This window comes from Drosophila mojavensis, unplaced genomic scaffold (genome assembly GCF_018153725.1).
Source record: "Drosophila mojavensis isolate 15081-1352.22 unplaced genomic scaffold, ASM1815372v1 contig_277, whole genome shotgun sequence".
NCBI classification, from domain to species: Eukaryota; Metazoa; Arthropoda; class Insecta; order Diptera; family Drosophilidae; genus Drosophila; species Drosophila mojavensis.
Window position 1 is genome coordinate 4985862 of NW_025318822.1, and position 16056 is coordinate 5001917.

The window sequence follows — 16056 nt, forward strand, 5'->3', positions numbered from 1 at the left end:
TAGCGTTGCCACATATAATATAAAACATTGATAACAAAAGGCTGCCAGAAAACCTGGTGGCAGCGCTGCCACATTTCTAGCTTTGCTCAGTTTGAAAATCCAAATAAAAATTCTTGTAATATTACTCGTACATATTTTGTATTTATTGAATTATGCAACTTATTCATCACCTTTACATGCACATGCCGCTGCACATATTATGAATGTGCCAGCACGTCGTTAATACTATATATTATGTGTATTTTTTACAGCGCATTGATATATATCATTTCCTCTTCTTATTTTAAATCTCAAACAACAAAATGGATTTGCGTTTTCTTTTTCTCTCAAGGGGTTTCAATTTGTTTTAAAGCGCGTGTGTTAATGAATGCTACAATTTTAGAAAAATATATAGTATATGTATACCGTTATATATGTTGGTATAGTAGCATAATATTCGATTACATGGACTGGGTACAAATGTTTGTATACAATTCTTTTGTTTATTTGTGTGTGTTAACAACTTTGTAAGGTTATTTTCTCTCTTCTGTTTCTCAGCTTCTTACATCTTAATAAATGTCATAAATGGAAGTAAAATTCATTTATAGTTCTTAGAGGCGGTGTTGGCTCTACAAAGCGTGATACAATAGAAGATGTTCGAAATTTGTGTGGACCGCGTGTTTGGAGAGGTGGACTAGGATATTTAAAAGGAGGGTTAGAGGATATCTTAAAGCACACGCGGTCCTTTTAAATTTGACTATTGCTTTTCTAAGGCAAACACTCTCAGTGCAAGGCAAATGAAAATTCATATAAAGCTGTAATTGAAACAAAAAATTAGCTTTTTTCTTTAATGCATAAATAGTTTTTTTTTCCTTTTTGTAATGATTCGTTATGGTATTTTCTATGCTTTGTTTTGTTTTAGTACTATTATGTAATACAGAATTTCAAGCTTAATACAATTATTACAATTTTTTAAATTTAAATTAAACTAACATTAAACTTAAACAATTAATAAAGGCACGCCTCGAGCGTACGCTGTTTTCATCTCTATTTTAGTTGTTGCCAAGTTTCTTTCAAATTTTCATCAATCAATAAAACACAACAAACAATTCAAAGTATGTGAGTGTGTCTGTTTGTGTATGGGGAAAAGTATTATCTGATATTTAGCATGAAAATCAACTCGAATTTTCGGCAAATAACATATTAATATCATGAAACTTTAACAAAAGGCAGATTCGAAAGAAATTAATAACATTTTGAGGAGAGGGGAGCGAACACCCAGCAGTGAGGCGAGTGTGTGGATTTCGGCTTTTGTGTGGAACTCATTTGCAGCTCGGCGCACTGTTACTGCTACTGTTGTTGTTGCTGGTGTTGTGTGTGTAAACTAAAAATCTAGAAGTAGTACAATATACATATATATGGATAGTTAGACATAGTGTTTGGGGAGAGTCCTCCAGTTCAAAATAGACGACAGCTTAATAATTGAGATTTAATATGAAGTTCTCAATCAATTCACGAGAGCACACAACAAAAATTACAAAATGTAATGAGATAGTACGCGAATGGGTGAATGAACATGCGACAAACATGCGTTCCACATGCCGTAGTATGTGAGTGTTTCTATGTGTGTATGGGTGTGAGAGAGAGCATGTATGTGTGCGCGTTAACAGCGTAAATTATATGTAGAAAATACATTCAGGCCGCAAAATAATCCACTCGGGTGAAGTTTAACTACTACCACCTTGTCCCTTATCATAGATAAGCTCCTCGCATATCTTTAGCAGATCCGCATTCTCCCTTGATTTTTGCTGCAGTTGCTCTGCCGTTGAAATGCGCGACACTTCCTCCTTTTTGAGTAAAGCTTTCAACTTTTTCATTTCATCCGCGTGCTCTTTTGTAAGAAGGGCCAGCTTTTTGTTGGCACTTCATAGAGAATTAAGGGAGAGAGAGAGATGTGTTAATTTTAGTATTATTAGATAATAGTTGAGAATTTACATACATTTCCATTTGCTGCATGGCATGGCTTTTCATTTGCTCATATCGTTGCTCCTGCTGTCGCAATTTATCCAGTGATCTCTTCTTCTCCTCCAGCAGGTTCTCCTCGATCTGCTTCAGGTGAGCGGTCATCTCCTTGCTCTTTTCGTACTTGCTATAATTATCAATTGATAGAAATACGATTAGTATATATAGATATATAGAGTTATAAAAATTTTTGCATACACATGGAGATCTGAGAATGTCGTTTCCAGCGACGTTAAGTGATGATAATTGGCATCACGATCTGCTTGCACTTCCTGCAATTGCCTTTCATGGGTTTGCACCAACTGCTCCTTGTCATGTATAAGTTCTGCGATAGCTTTCTCGTAGGCCTCAATGACGCCGCTGTATGTGTGTGGATTGTAAGTTTAGTGACTCTGTTTCCAGCCCTATATAATTCAGATATAACTCACTTGAGTTTTGCATTTATTTTATCCTTTTCTGTAATCCGTTTGACCAGCGCCTCTTCGCGCTGTTCGGCCTCTTTGAGTTTTTTTTCAATGTCCTCGGAGCGGGTGCTAAAAGACCATATCTTATATTATTTTTCGCATATTTGGGATTATTACTACTTACACTTCATTTTTGATTTTCTTCTCCAGTTCATCCATATTGTGGTACTTGTGTGTTTTTTCCTCCGAGTTCAGACTGATAAATAAAATAAAGTATATTACAAATGCATTCAAAATTTTGAAATTGTTGCTTTACCCACCTTGAATTATCGAAGGTTTTGTTGCAATCGTTATCGATAACGTCCACACTCATTTTAGCATGTTTCTGAGAGGAAGAGATACGATTTATAGTGTTATTCATAACAGACAATTGGCATACACAACTCACTTTTGTTCTATCTACTGGCGGCTTGAAATCCTTTTGAGCTCCAGTGGCGCCTTTGGCACTTGATTCGCTTGCAAATGAGTGGTTGCTGCCGCTTGTTTCGTGCTCCTCCAAGGTGGGACTCAATGCCCGTGCAATATTGTTGTTGTTGCTGAGTTTGTTGAGCACTGCTTGCTCCTGTTGCGGCAACTGATTCACTGGTACCGGAGCACCCAGAAGTGGATCAAATTTCAAAAGCAAAGAGCTCCGATCGACGGGCGCATTGTTGCTGCCTTTTGTGTACAGATAATCGAAATCAGATGAATTGAGTATAACTTTGGAGGTGGAACGTGCGTGTAGATCATGTGTGGAAGTTATGAGACCATGCGCGTGCATTTTGTTGTTGTTCAATGAAAAAGAGAATAGATAAATACAAAAGTTAGATCACAAATGGAAATAATACATAAATAGAACACATTATATTATATCAGATTTGAGGATCACTCTTTATAAATATATTCATGTATAGCGACTGGGCCATAAGTCGCATAGATAAATCAAAAATGAAAAAATAAAGGCACATGACAATTATTGGCGTAGTTGTTGAGACATAGGAGAATTATTAATGTGCTACGGTACAACAATTTCTAAATGAATCAGTTCACTAGAAATATTTTGAAATATTTGAAGATAAGATAAGAAGATGCCTGAACCTGTTAAAAAAAATATATATATATATTCCTGGTAATTTGACATAATTTTGTTATTCATTTGTTTTACATAACGCTTCTCTGTTTCAATGTTCCCCAATATTTGTGTATATGCAGCGCATAATGCCCAGAAAGCATCTGAAATCTGTTGTCTCTTGTTCTTTGTGCTTCACCTTTGTAAAACAAAAGCGGAAGGGAAATGACGGCAACGAATGCGACATTATTTAAATAAGATGCAGAATGACTCAAAGTGTGCCCTGCCCTTTAGGGTGGTTGCCCCGCTCCCACCCGTGGCCGTAATGTGAGGTGTGTCCCATTAAATCGGCCAACATGCGCCGCAACATAAACAAATGTCAATTGGAATCAGCTTTAAAAATAGTAAGAAGCGAAACCCGGGCAGGCCTAGATAAACACAGATACATCGATAGCGAATAGAGAATGCGGGTCACTCAACTTCCAAAGGGTGCAAAGCAAAACAAAACAACTAGAATATAACCATAATTTCTGCCAAATACATTTCGCGAACAAAACAAAAAGCGAAGCCGCAATTACGGCCTGTGAGTCATTTTCTGCAAGCGTAGTATGAAGGCCCTAGGGAAGTGGGTTGAATTTTGTTCTTCTTGTTTTTGTACGGCGAACCAATTGACAAACTGATGCATTGACAAGACACAAAGCAAGAAGAGAGCGAGCGTAAAAGAGAGAGCGAGAGAGTGCTCAGAGAGCTAGCGCATGAGATAGCACTCGCGCGAAATCTTTTTACAATGCGCTGCATTTTTAATAGCGTGTGTCCGTCCATTTCATTACATATTTTGCATTTGCAAGATTTTTTACAGTTATTAAAATACTCAATGTTAATCATAACCACGCATCGCCCACACACGCACGCACATACAACCAACCACACACAATGCCAAGCACTTGAACACGCACGCACACACACAGTAAATTTTTACGCTCTCGCTCTAAGTGGAAAAAATATACAACTTTTTACTTAAGTCTACGTCTTCAGCTTGTGGCTTTATTTATGCTTTTTTCCTTTTTGTTTCTTTCGCATTTTGTCATTGACACTTTTCTGTAACTGCGCGAGTTATTGTTGTTTTTATTGAAGTGTGGCCAGCTGCTTAGCGTATGGTTAATTTTTCACAAATTTCACTCAGAAAACGTAGTGCAAACATTTTCCAAACATAGTCAATACCATAAATATTTGTTTTGATCTTAAAAATTTCCAATTACATTTACTATGTAGCGATTATTCCACAAAAAAGAAAGAGGCGTAGACGTTGTTTTTTTTTTTTCGACTGTGCGACGCGGGAAGAAGCTGTGGCGACAACGTCAAATGTTGAAAACTAACTGAAATGGAATGCTAATATGCTTACTTTTCTCCGATGCCAATAAGAAAACCAGCGCACGCAAGCACATAGACACACGCACACATTGACACAAACTGAGTCAGAGAGCCTACGGAGAGCCGCTAGTCAAGTTGGATTCTGACTGGAGTGTGTGACAGTGACGCGTATGCAATGAGCAAGTGCGATGCGCCAGCGTCGAGAGAGAGAGAGAGAGAGAGGAGAGCGCGCGCCATGCCATATGGTGAGAGTAAAATAATATGAGTGTGAGCAAGTATGTGTCGTGTACACGTTGTAGGTTCTGGGGCTGCCTTGCTGACTGACGTAGTAAAAGTGCATGGGCAAGTTCTATACAAGATTCTCATGCTTTGTGTATGTTTGTATCTGGGAGAGTGAGACAGACAATGTACGGATGCAATGTGCTATAATGAAACTATAACTATGCACCGGCAAAATAAATGTTTTTCATGGAAATATTTTCGTTTTCGATTCACTTCTGTTCAGTGTTAGCTGGGGCTTACTGTATTTATCACCCCTCTTTTTCAACTTCAGTTGTTGCTTTGAATGATGTGAGATACATTCTATCGATATGAACCTTTTATGTTCATAGAGCAGAGCTGCATTTGCTTAGTCAGCGATAACGATAACTGCGCACAATTCGAAAATAAGTTCATCAATGCTACATTAATTAAGTGTAAACCTCGATATAGACAGACAAAACTCATTGAATGACATTATTTTGCTTGTATGAGCAATTTTCTTATTAGGCAACGCCTCTCGTTAATTACCCGAAAATATAAATGCGCTCATCGGAGGCACACATTCACAGACGACATTCCATCAATTGGTAGCCTGACGTCACAGTGGAGACAAAATGAGTTTATTTTGTTGCGGCGATTACGGTATACTGATAAGGGTTGAACTGCGCAGAGAGCGCGAGAGTGTCAATAAGAGAGTTGCCTGATTGGGGGGCGTGAGGGCGCAAGGCAAAAACGTCACACTATTTGACTCTAAAGCGTTAGTGTGTGTGAGAGTGCGTGGATGTCCGAAGGGGCAATGCGGCATTTCGAAACACAGCGGTTGCATTAAAATGCAGGAAACCCAACAAAACCATGCAGACAGCTGTGGTGCAGTCAAAAATTATGCGCTTAATTGACGGCACATTGTTGTTGTAGCTTCCCTTCCTGTTTGCATGCAGTTATGTTATGGAACTGAAGTTCAGGTTCATTGCCTTGCATGTTGTGATTTATTTTTATAGCTAGACGCTGCTGCCTGGTCATGCGGGTCGCAGCGGTACATGCAAATGAAGAAACCTCGGCCCTCGGCATTTCAAGTTCAAATGCCAAAGCCGAGGTGGCAGCCCCATCTCCCACGCAATGGCAGCTGATGAGTAAAGGTCACGAACATAACAGTAGTGTATTACCTCGAAGAATGTTACCAATAGGTAGTGGGGAGCAGAATTATTCTATGAGTTTTGTATTTAGAGATGAGCGCGTGATGTGGATAAGAATACGATTTGGCAGGATGTGTTTCTAATATTTTATATGTATATATGTATGTATATTAATTCATATGGTATACTATTATTAAAGATAGACATGCGTTTATCTCTAATGAGTATGAGGATATTTTTCTAGCCCAGATGCAATGTTAATATTATAGAAAGGGGCATTACTTACTGTTATTGTTGCTGGCGCCATCTTGGAAGTCTGCATCATAGAATTGTTCCTGTTCGGGTACGCTGGCTGGGATGGACGCTTTCCTGTTGGCCTTGGCGAAGGTGCTGATGCATTGGGGCTGCTTGAAGAGGTCGTCCGAAATGGGAGACATGGCACCAAAGTGCTCTACAAATACATCCTCTTTTTCGTCCCCGGCACTGAGTTGCTCTTTCATAGACAGCATCTGCACGTCCAGCACAACCGTTGCATTGGCTGGCATTTCCTTGTGTATGGACGGACGCTTGAGCTGGGCAGGCAGCGGCGGGGATGACCGTAGTACTCGCTGGGCATGCTGTTGTGCGGGCAAAGGCGGCGACGACGGTGCCGACGGCAGTGCCACAGCTTGGGCCTCGACCAGCTGGGCGGCAAAGTTGCCACATTTCGTAGACTGTTCTGAATTAGTGTTGACACGCAGAGACACATCTACATCCATGGGCTCAAATTCATCAGACATGATGTTCTCCTCGGTGGCCTCCATTGCAGGCGATGCGTCCTGCTCCAGGTTAAAGGTTTTTCGCATGCTCGGCTGTTCCATCCGCTGTATGTCGTTTTGCATGGAGAAGGTGCGACGCTGCTCCGCCGGAGCTGCTTGCAGTGGCATGCCATAAGTAGAATTCAATTGATTATCATCTTCGTTGACCTGGGATGCATCGGAGTTGCTGTGCCGATTAGGTATCTCCTGGTGCTCGACTGGCTCATCTGGAACCACCGAGAATGTACGGCGCTGCCGCTCCAAGCTTGCATCAAGCGGTACACCAAATGTACGACGCGAAGAACGTTCAGCATCCGCCTCAAACGACTCCACAGTGGCACTGTCGAAGGTGCCATTAAGTGGTGAGCCTCCACCCAAAGGAATAGTTGTGTTCAGCTGCTGATCCTGCCGCGGCTTCTCTGGACTGGGCTTCGTTACCGTCAATTGTATGGGTAACGGTGATTTGGCTATGACACCGGCTAGGCACTCCTTCTGCTCAATGGCTGGCTCCAGATAGGGCATCTCATCCCGCTCTGCCGGGGCACGCGGCGAGCGAGGAAAGTGTGTTGGCGATTCTTCAGGTGACTTGACTGGGAAGGTGGGTGATACAGGCGCTGAGCAAGGTCCTTGCGACGAGTCGCTTATATTTAGTTCAAGCGCTGAGAATAACTTTGGTTTTGGTACAACAGAAGCAATGGGTATGGCCGTAGAAGATTGCAAACTTTGCTCCTTTTTGGGCGAGCTACTATCCTTAGTAGCTACATCATTTTCTGACTGTTCTAATTCTTCTAGCGGCTGGGCGTATCCCTGCAAAGCCATCAGCTCCTCCAACTCTTTAGATGTCCTCGCGCGATGCGTGGGTATGGGCGGCGATAAGGGTAGCGTTTCCACTGGTGGCACTAGAGCGGATTCCGGTATGGACTCCTCCACTAATTGGTCCCTCACTTGGGGCATTGCAGAAGGAACAGGCGAGACAGCTGTTGGCGCTGCTTGCAGTGTAGCCAATGGCGGCGAAGGAGAAACTGGAGTAGGAGTTTTTACTAATTCCCCCAGCGGTTGATCATTATGTGCAGGTTTATCCTTAATTTCAGCTACGGATTGAGTGTCTAGACCTGAAACTGTTTGCACAGGCTCCTCGGCTTCTTTTGACATGTGCTGTACTGACTGCTCTAATTCCTCTAGCGGCTGGACGTATCCCTGCAAAGCCATCAGCTCCTCTAACTCTTTAGCTGTCTTCGCGCGAAGCGTGGGTATGGGCGGCGATAAGGGTAGCGTTTCCACTGGTGGCACTGGAGCAGATTCCGGTATGGACTCCTCCACTTGGGGCATTGCAGAAGGAACAGGTGAGACAGGTGTTGGAGCTGCTTGCAGTCTAGCTATCGGCGGCGAAGGAGAAACTGGAGTATGAGTTTCTAATAATTCCCCCAGCTGTTGATCATTATGTGCAGGTTTATCCTCAATTTCAGCTACGGATTGAGTATCTGGAACTGAAACTGTTTGCACAGGCTCCTCGGTTTTTTTTGACATGTGCTGTACTGATATAGGTGGGGAAATTGAAATGGGATTTGGTTGCGTTGGCTGTTCCAGCTGCGTGTTCTGCTGCAGACCCTCCACTTTATGCTGCTCTTGATATTTCTCCCTCTTGTGGTGCTCTTCTGATTGTGCCATTTGCAGTAGCTGATGATTTTGGTTTTGCTGTATTGCGCCACCTAGGAACTGTTGCTGCAGCAGTTCATGATCCTCTGGAGCCAGCACATCCCTCAGCATTTCCATTGTTTCATTTATATCATCCACGTCCATGGGCTCGCAGCTATCGTTATGAGCCGTACTCGCCTCGCTAAGCGTATTGTCCAGCGTTGTGGCTGTCGCATTCGACAACTGCTGTTCCAGCACTTCATTCAAGGCGCTCGAGTAAGCTTCCAACTCAGACTGATCCGCCGAGAGCTTGATGCTATTCAGCGAGAGGCACTCGGCATAGACATCCGAATCGGAATTATAATCGTGATCGCTCAACTTAACCGTCGTGGAGCTGAGCGTGGGAGCACTTACATCCGACTTCAGTTCGGCTGTGGGAACAAAGAGTATAAATTGTAATAGGAAACATATTTATTGTTTAGCTAGTCCACTCACCTTCAATATCGGCGCTGAGTGGCGCCAGTTCAGGAATTTTAGTCTCGTCGAACTCGGGTAGACCTGTTAGCTTAAGCAAGGGTTGTTCCAAATCCTTGTTTGGCGTATCTGGCTGTGGTGTGGAACGCATTGCCGCGACGAGTGCCTTCTGCTGTTCCAAGCTGTGCCTTGTCGTTGACGGCTTCATAGCCAGTGGACTCAGCTGTAGCGCATACAACAAAAATAATACAATTAGTAAATTGTTGAAGCTTTAAATTAAAATTAATAATAATATATTCGACATTTTGCGCATCGCGTGTGAAATGAATCTGAGAGACTTTTGCGAAGCTGAAGAAAAATTATGAAAAATAAATAAATTAACAGGGATAGCGACGTAGTCCAAACAATTGGCAACCAAAACGTAAACAAGCTGAAAACTAAGCAAAAATAAAAACAAAGAAGATTATCATCTTTATGATCATTATGATGTCGCTGGCGATATTCATGGGCGACAGCAGAAGCAGCTGCCCCCTAGAGCCGTTGACATGTCCCACATTTGGTAGCTTAGCTGGTGACCAAAATAGGACACGATCCGGGCGAATCTAGGTAAATGGCAAAGGGTGCAACTCTACGGAAAAGCCGCATATATAGGAGATAATAGTCCAATTGGAATGCGAATACCTATATAATATATAGACGACTAAAATGGCGTATTTATTTAATGTTCTGTTAATTTCAAGGTGTATGAACCAATTTAAATATATTTTAAGCTCGCGTTCCACAACATCCACACATACATGTAGAACGCATTGGTGCGTAAGTTACTTTCTAAGGCATGCATACTATTGACATACATAAAAAAATGCCATAAGCAACCCATAGCTGACCAAGTTAGGGGCAGTGACACACCTACTTCCACATACGCACCCAGATACACACATACATATATATATATATATATATATATATATATATAAAGTACCCATCGTCGCCCGGCCCGACAAAGCAAATGTCATTCATTTTAAAAGCAGCCAGAATAATGTTTTGGCGCTTGCTTTGGGGCATTGTTGGGGTGGACGGAGGTGTACAGCAGCTGGGGTAAGTGGGTCGCATGGCGGCATCTGCTCGTTGGCGCAATGCGAAAACAAAATAAAATTAATAGAAATTAAATCTGGCGTGTGGCGATATCTGCCTCCAATTGCAGGCGGCGCGATGTCCGCTGTTGGAAGGCCTTGTGGGTCGACAAATGCAAGCGCAATTTAATTAGAGCAATTGCAAGCGACAAGGTTAAAGTCAGATCGGACGTTAGAAGGGAGCAGGAGGCAGCCAGTCAGGTGACTCGTAACTAGGGTGCGCCTGGGTATTGGCGTTAGGCATGCCCGGCAAATTCGTGCTTTGCTTTGAGCGAATTATACAAATGGCAATTGCAATTTGACAAGTGGAACGCACAAACAAAAATGAATAGAGTCCACATACAATGAAGGCATATAATGTATATGGATTGTATTTCGCTGTACAATCAACAGTTACATTATACGCCGATTTCATTCACATCCATTCTAAACTCACGATCCTTCCCAATAGTGAAGATCAAGCCATTTTACCCAAGCACAATCCACACATACCTCTAGGCTCATTGCCTGCAAATGTTCCATTTCACGTGCGCTCACTTGATCCAAATTGAAATTAATCTCGTTGAGCAGCTGTGTGATGGTTTCCCTGCTATTGGCTGGCTTGTCAGCTGATTCTGAGCATGACACAGGCGCCGCCTCCACATGCGCGATCAATTCATTGTGCTGCTGCTCTAGGCTATCCAGCTCCTGGGCCGCCGAATCAAATAGATTCTCCAGATCCGTATCAATGGAGCAGCGGTTCATGGCTAAGGTAATTAGCGATGTAGGACTTGGTGAAGTGTGCCTTGAGTTGAGCCCCGCTGTTGGGGCAGTCGAGCTGCAGCTGGGATCGGTTCCCCTATCTGGTGTCTTTGCGTCGACCTGAGCCACTGAATTTGAATCGGGCACAGCAATGCTGTTAGGTCGTTTAATGAGATTCGATAGGAAATCCATTTGTGTGAAAATGTTTTCCTTACGCGTAAGATTTATCTCCACGCACGATTTGCTCGGTACGGGCTACGGTTCACTGCGCGTGCCACAGACAGTAAACAATCAACGTTTCCTGTTATTATTATATATATATACAAATATATTTTTATATTTTTGTAATATCAGTATCTTAGAGTTCCACTATATCCGCCTACTATTCGAACAAATATTTGATTTTTCTGCACTCATCATTAAATAATAGATCCGATTTGGATGTGTCGTCCGCTCTCGTTTGTCTTGTCTTTCACGTTTCGTGTCGTTGTTTGAAATCAATTTAAAAATATTTTTTCGTTTCAATTCGCCTTACGACGGCGTCATGTGTGTGTGTATATGTATAGGTGTATGTGAGAGAGTGAGATAGAGAGGGAGAGCCGCATCGCTGCTTATTCGAATGACATCCACAAAGCGATCGCAACGTTTACACTCTGCGCAACCCTCAAAGGTATTCGTTCTCTCTTTCTCTCTCTCTCACTTAGTTAATCTCTAATAATCAAGGTTTATTTTTAAATCTCAACTGATCTTAGAATATGATGATAAGTGATCTATTTTGGTTAAAGTCCTCAAATGGGCTTTATTGTTTGACAAACAATATGGATACTGATCTTATGTACCTAAACTGCCTTAGCTGATATCACATATTCAAATCTTATAATATTTAATTGAATTGAAACTAATTAGCTATAGAGATCAATTGATCATATGAAATAAATTGACGGATCAGATTTAATAGCATTTTTAGTTTTCACCGTTCATTAGCACTTTTTCAATACAATGAAGATCACTGATCATTACTATTTGTTTAAGCTTTAATGATCTAATATTTGTGTATAATGAATATCAGTGATCGTCAGCGTTGGCTTATATCTGTTGATTATAGAGTATCAGAGCAGCATTTATAATCATCACTTATGCTTTTGTTCACTTTCCACTCACTGATTGCAATTAAAGCTCACTTTATAAGTTAATCGCTTAATCTCCTTCGATCTTTGGGTAATCATTTAACTCGCATCGTATGGGTGCTTTGCAGATGCAATTCAATTAGTTAATTGAAGCTTGAGTCAATTTATTGATCGTGCCACAGTCGAGTGGGGCAGCACAATGCGACCGTCTTTGAGGCGCAACCGACGCCAACTAACCCATAAAATGCAAAACGAACAAATGCAACCGCAAACAAGCTGAGCGAGAGGTGAGAGAAGAGAATGCAATAATAGGGTAACGCTGCTTGGGCTGATGAAAGAAAGCAACGTTTGTTGGGCCCCTGTTGGGGCAAGCACCCTGTATAAGCGCCATGTGGATGCCAAGTGACAGCCGTAAGAGACATGCAATCCCGCAGCGTCCATTGTTGCGCATCGTGCACTTGAGGAAGTGCTCCACATAGCCACCACCTGGGCCCTCTTCACCTAGCCGCGTCGAATAGCTGCTGATTTAGCATATTTTGAGAGAAACCAAATATCACACAATGAGCCATGACGAGCCAGAGGAGAAGCTGCTGGCAATGCGTGACAGGTGACACGACATGATATAGCCACAGATACTATGCCCAGTTAGCAGTTCCTATTTCACAGTTACAGTTGCAGTTGCAGTTCCACAGTTGCACAATTGCAGCTGCAGTGCATTTAAGTGCAACATTAGACAGCAGCACAGCCAAGCTACAAACTATAAACTATAAACAACCAACAGTGACTATGTGCTATGTGATAACGACTGTGGTATACCCTAAAACAAAAAGCCAACAAAATTATATCATAAATAAATGTAGTGATTCATTAAATTATTCTTAAGGGAAACCTCGAATGCTACGAGTCTAAAAAGTATATAAACGATAATTCTCTCACTAAGTGCAAGATAGAACAATGTATATAAATAGCAAAACAATTGAGCTCCAGATCTTACCGTCTGTATAATATCCTAATTAGAAAATGAGTTTATATTACTAAATTGAAAATGTAATTTGAAATTTGATAGAGCCAATGCAGTAGGAATTTAGTATTTCTGCTCAACTAAAGGGTATCAAAACAAAACAAAATGCAATAGGCAAACAAACGAGACGCCAAAAGGCATATAGAACAAGAACAAACAGACCAGGGCAGGGTGAAGGCAATCTGAACCTAGCCTATAAATAGACGAAAACAAATGCAGACAACAGCATTTTATGTGGGGGAGGCGACAATAATCATCTTTAGCGAGTTGTCAATGAACTTTGCTATGCCCGGAAAGTTACCCCAAAAAGATGCTTCAAAAATGTGGCAGCGGAATGGAAACCGAATCCAAATGTCATAAAACGTCGACTGATTCCAGGAAACAATCATAAAGCATATGCTTCGACTAGACTGCATTTAAAACAGATTCTGACGTGGAAAAGAAATATTTCAATACATAATATAGTATATACATATAGAGCAATATTATAATTTTTGTTGTTTCTTTTTGGCACGTCTGGACGTTGTCCGGCATAAACAATTGAACATGTCAAGTGCAGATGGCAAATTACCGTTTAACGGTCACAATTAATGCGTGTACGTAAGCCCTATATGTAGGTATAATGAATATATATATATTTTGTATTTGCGCACTTTGTCTACCGCATCCAGCGTTGCGGACTCCTTGGACTTCAAGTGTTTGCCCGACTTGTTGCCCATTTGGGAACGGGATATATATGTATGTATATATTACGAGTTACTCCACGTCCGATCGCCACGACTTGTAGAACGCACTGAACGTCAACATCGGACAGCAGTGGCAATAGCGACAACAAGCCATAATAAGTAAAAGTGATCTAGCCAAGAGCTGACAGACTGGCATATACCCTGGTAAAAACCTGCCTTGAGTATACCTTGAAATCAACGAAATTTGAGAAATAGCCAGTAAGTATATCCCGTAGTTTGACTTTCGGTCTAATTACATATTCTATCAACATATTCGAATTTGACACTGTATAATTAAGATATATATAGACTTATGGTTAGTATGTTATATATATTTCCATAAGTCATCCATCCCATTTTTGTTAAATCATCAGGGGCATATTGACATAATAATGACGAGATTAGAAATATATTATACGTTTCTGATAAGCCTCCTAAATTCAAGCCGAAATACCCTTTCAGTAGAAATACTCACAAGAATATATAAACAAGCGAATTGTAATGTAAAGTATCAGGAGAAACAGTGACATTCGCGGTTTGCAGCGAGCGTGCAGCGAGGAGGCCATCGATCACCGAAATGCATAAGCAACGCCAAATAAAAGCAGAAAATGCAGAATGGGCGATCAGAACAAACAGAAACGCACACAAACAAATTCGCATTTGCATGTACATATGTATATGTATCTGCTTATATACATAAGTTAGTGTATTAGAAAGTGAATGCTAATTGTGTTTTGTTTTTCTTGTTTTGCCGATTCCACACGCCCACTTGCCAGTGGTAACATAACTCTAAAACTGTGTATAACCGAAAAGAAATAATTATTAGTTTAAAATAAGTTAATGTAAGAATTAACAAATAATATACATTTTAGCAAAACGCGATAGAAAACAATGCCGCTACTATTTGAAGTCGGACGCCGACAGCTGCGAAGTTAACATAATCATGTTATTAACAGAGTCCATAGTTTATCTGCATATTTAAAACGGAAAAATTAGGAGTATACATGTCAATACATATTCAATACTTATTTAAGGTTGGCCAGTTACACAGTTTCGCATAACTCTGAATACCTATTTTTTGTTGACTTATGTTTTGTGAATACAGAGTCGAATACGAACAGATTAGGAATAGGTATATACATACGTAGGTATATTATATACATTTCTGATAAGCCAGCCACATAAATATATACATATGTATGTATACTTTCCCTTTAGTTCAAAATACATATGCATACAGTTAAATATTAAAAAGAACAACACTAAAACAACTGCAGCGTGCGACGGCATTTTCGAGGTGCCAAACGATCACCGAAATGCAGAAGCGACGCAGTTGCCAATAAAGGCAGAAAACTTAGAGCGCAAGATCAGCTCACACACACATTTATACAAACATACTCATATAAGCACATACTTATAATACACGCACGTATTTATATTCATATGCATAAATATGCTGTGGAGAGTGAATGCTAATTGTTTTATTTCATTTGTCTTTAAATGACACGCCCACTCACCCAGCCGGGCAACGCCGATTGATTGATTAATTGACTTACCTTTGCGCCGCCATCGTTTGTATTGAGCTCCTTTAATACAGTGCGGCTGCCAAGGCTTAAGTTCAGTTGTTGGCTATTTACAGAATCTGGTCCATTTAGTTCCATATCATCGAGGTTATATGGTAGTGATAGCAAACAATTATACTTTTAAAAACAAAGAATATTAAGGAGTTGCTACGGATTCTAACACAACACGTTGGGAGAAAAAAAAAATGCCGCTACAATTTAAAGTCTGACGCGGGGCAGAAGAAGAGCACTACTGTAGATATAACATATTTATAGCATGTTAACAGCATTCGAGTATAAACTAGATTGGAAAAGTTCTGCTCAGGTGAGTTTATCCATTAAATACATTTGCTTACAGTATGAAAAATACTATAATATGGTTTTTATATTTTATCAAAAATAATTTTTAAATAAAATGGCTGAATAAGTTTTGTTTTTAAACTTAACAGCTACTATATTTAGTGCGTCCAGTGAGTTTTACCAGAACAGCAACAGAATCATTTGAGCACAGATGTTTTTTTTTTTAATTTTATCGATAGTGGTACACAGATATCGATATAAAA

The 16056-nt window shown here is 40.7% G+C and overlaps 1 protein-coding gene across 6 annotated transcripts; it reads right to left on the reverse strand.

Annotated features, from left to right (window-relative positions):
- Positions 1-121: 121 nt before the first annotated feature.
- LOC6574407 (transforming acidic coiled-coil-containing protein 3) lies at positions 122-15736 on the reverse strand. 6 transcript variants are annotated; one of them, XM_015167437.3, is made up of 11 exons: positions 10810-11514; positions 9206-9407; positions 6565-9141; positions 2854-3164; positions 2726-2790; positions 2590-2661; positions 2430-2534; positions 2200-2361; positions 1979-2128; positions 1721-1902; positions 122-1371 (listed from the first exon to the last, which is right to left on the reverse strand). In XM_015167437.3, the coding sequence occupies exons 1-11, from the start codon at positions 11248-11250 to the stop codon at positions 1364-1366; spliced, it is 4275 nt and encodes a 1424-aa protein (XP_015022923.1). In that variant the 5' UTR covers positions 11251-11514; the 3' UTR covers positions 122-1363. The 6 variants fall into 6 exon arrangements, with proteins under 6 accessions (XP_015022923.1, XP_015022921.1, XP_015022922.1 ...); XM_015167435.3 differs by lacking the exon at positions 10810-11514 and adding an exon at positions 15488-15736 and having other exon boundaries at positions 122-1902; positions 2854-3122; XM_015167436.3 differs by lacking the exon at positions 10810-11514 and adding an exon at positions 15488-15736 and having other exon boundaries at positions 122-1902.
- Positions 15737-16056: the final 320 nt, after the last annotated feature.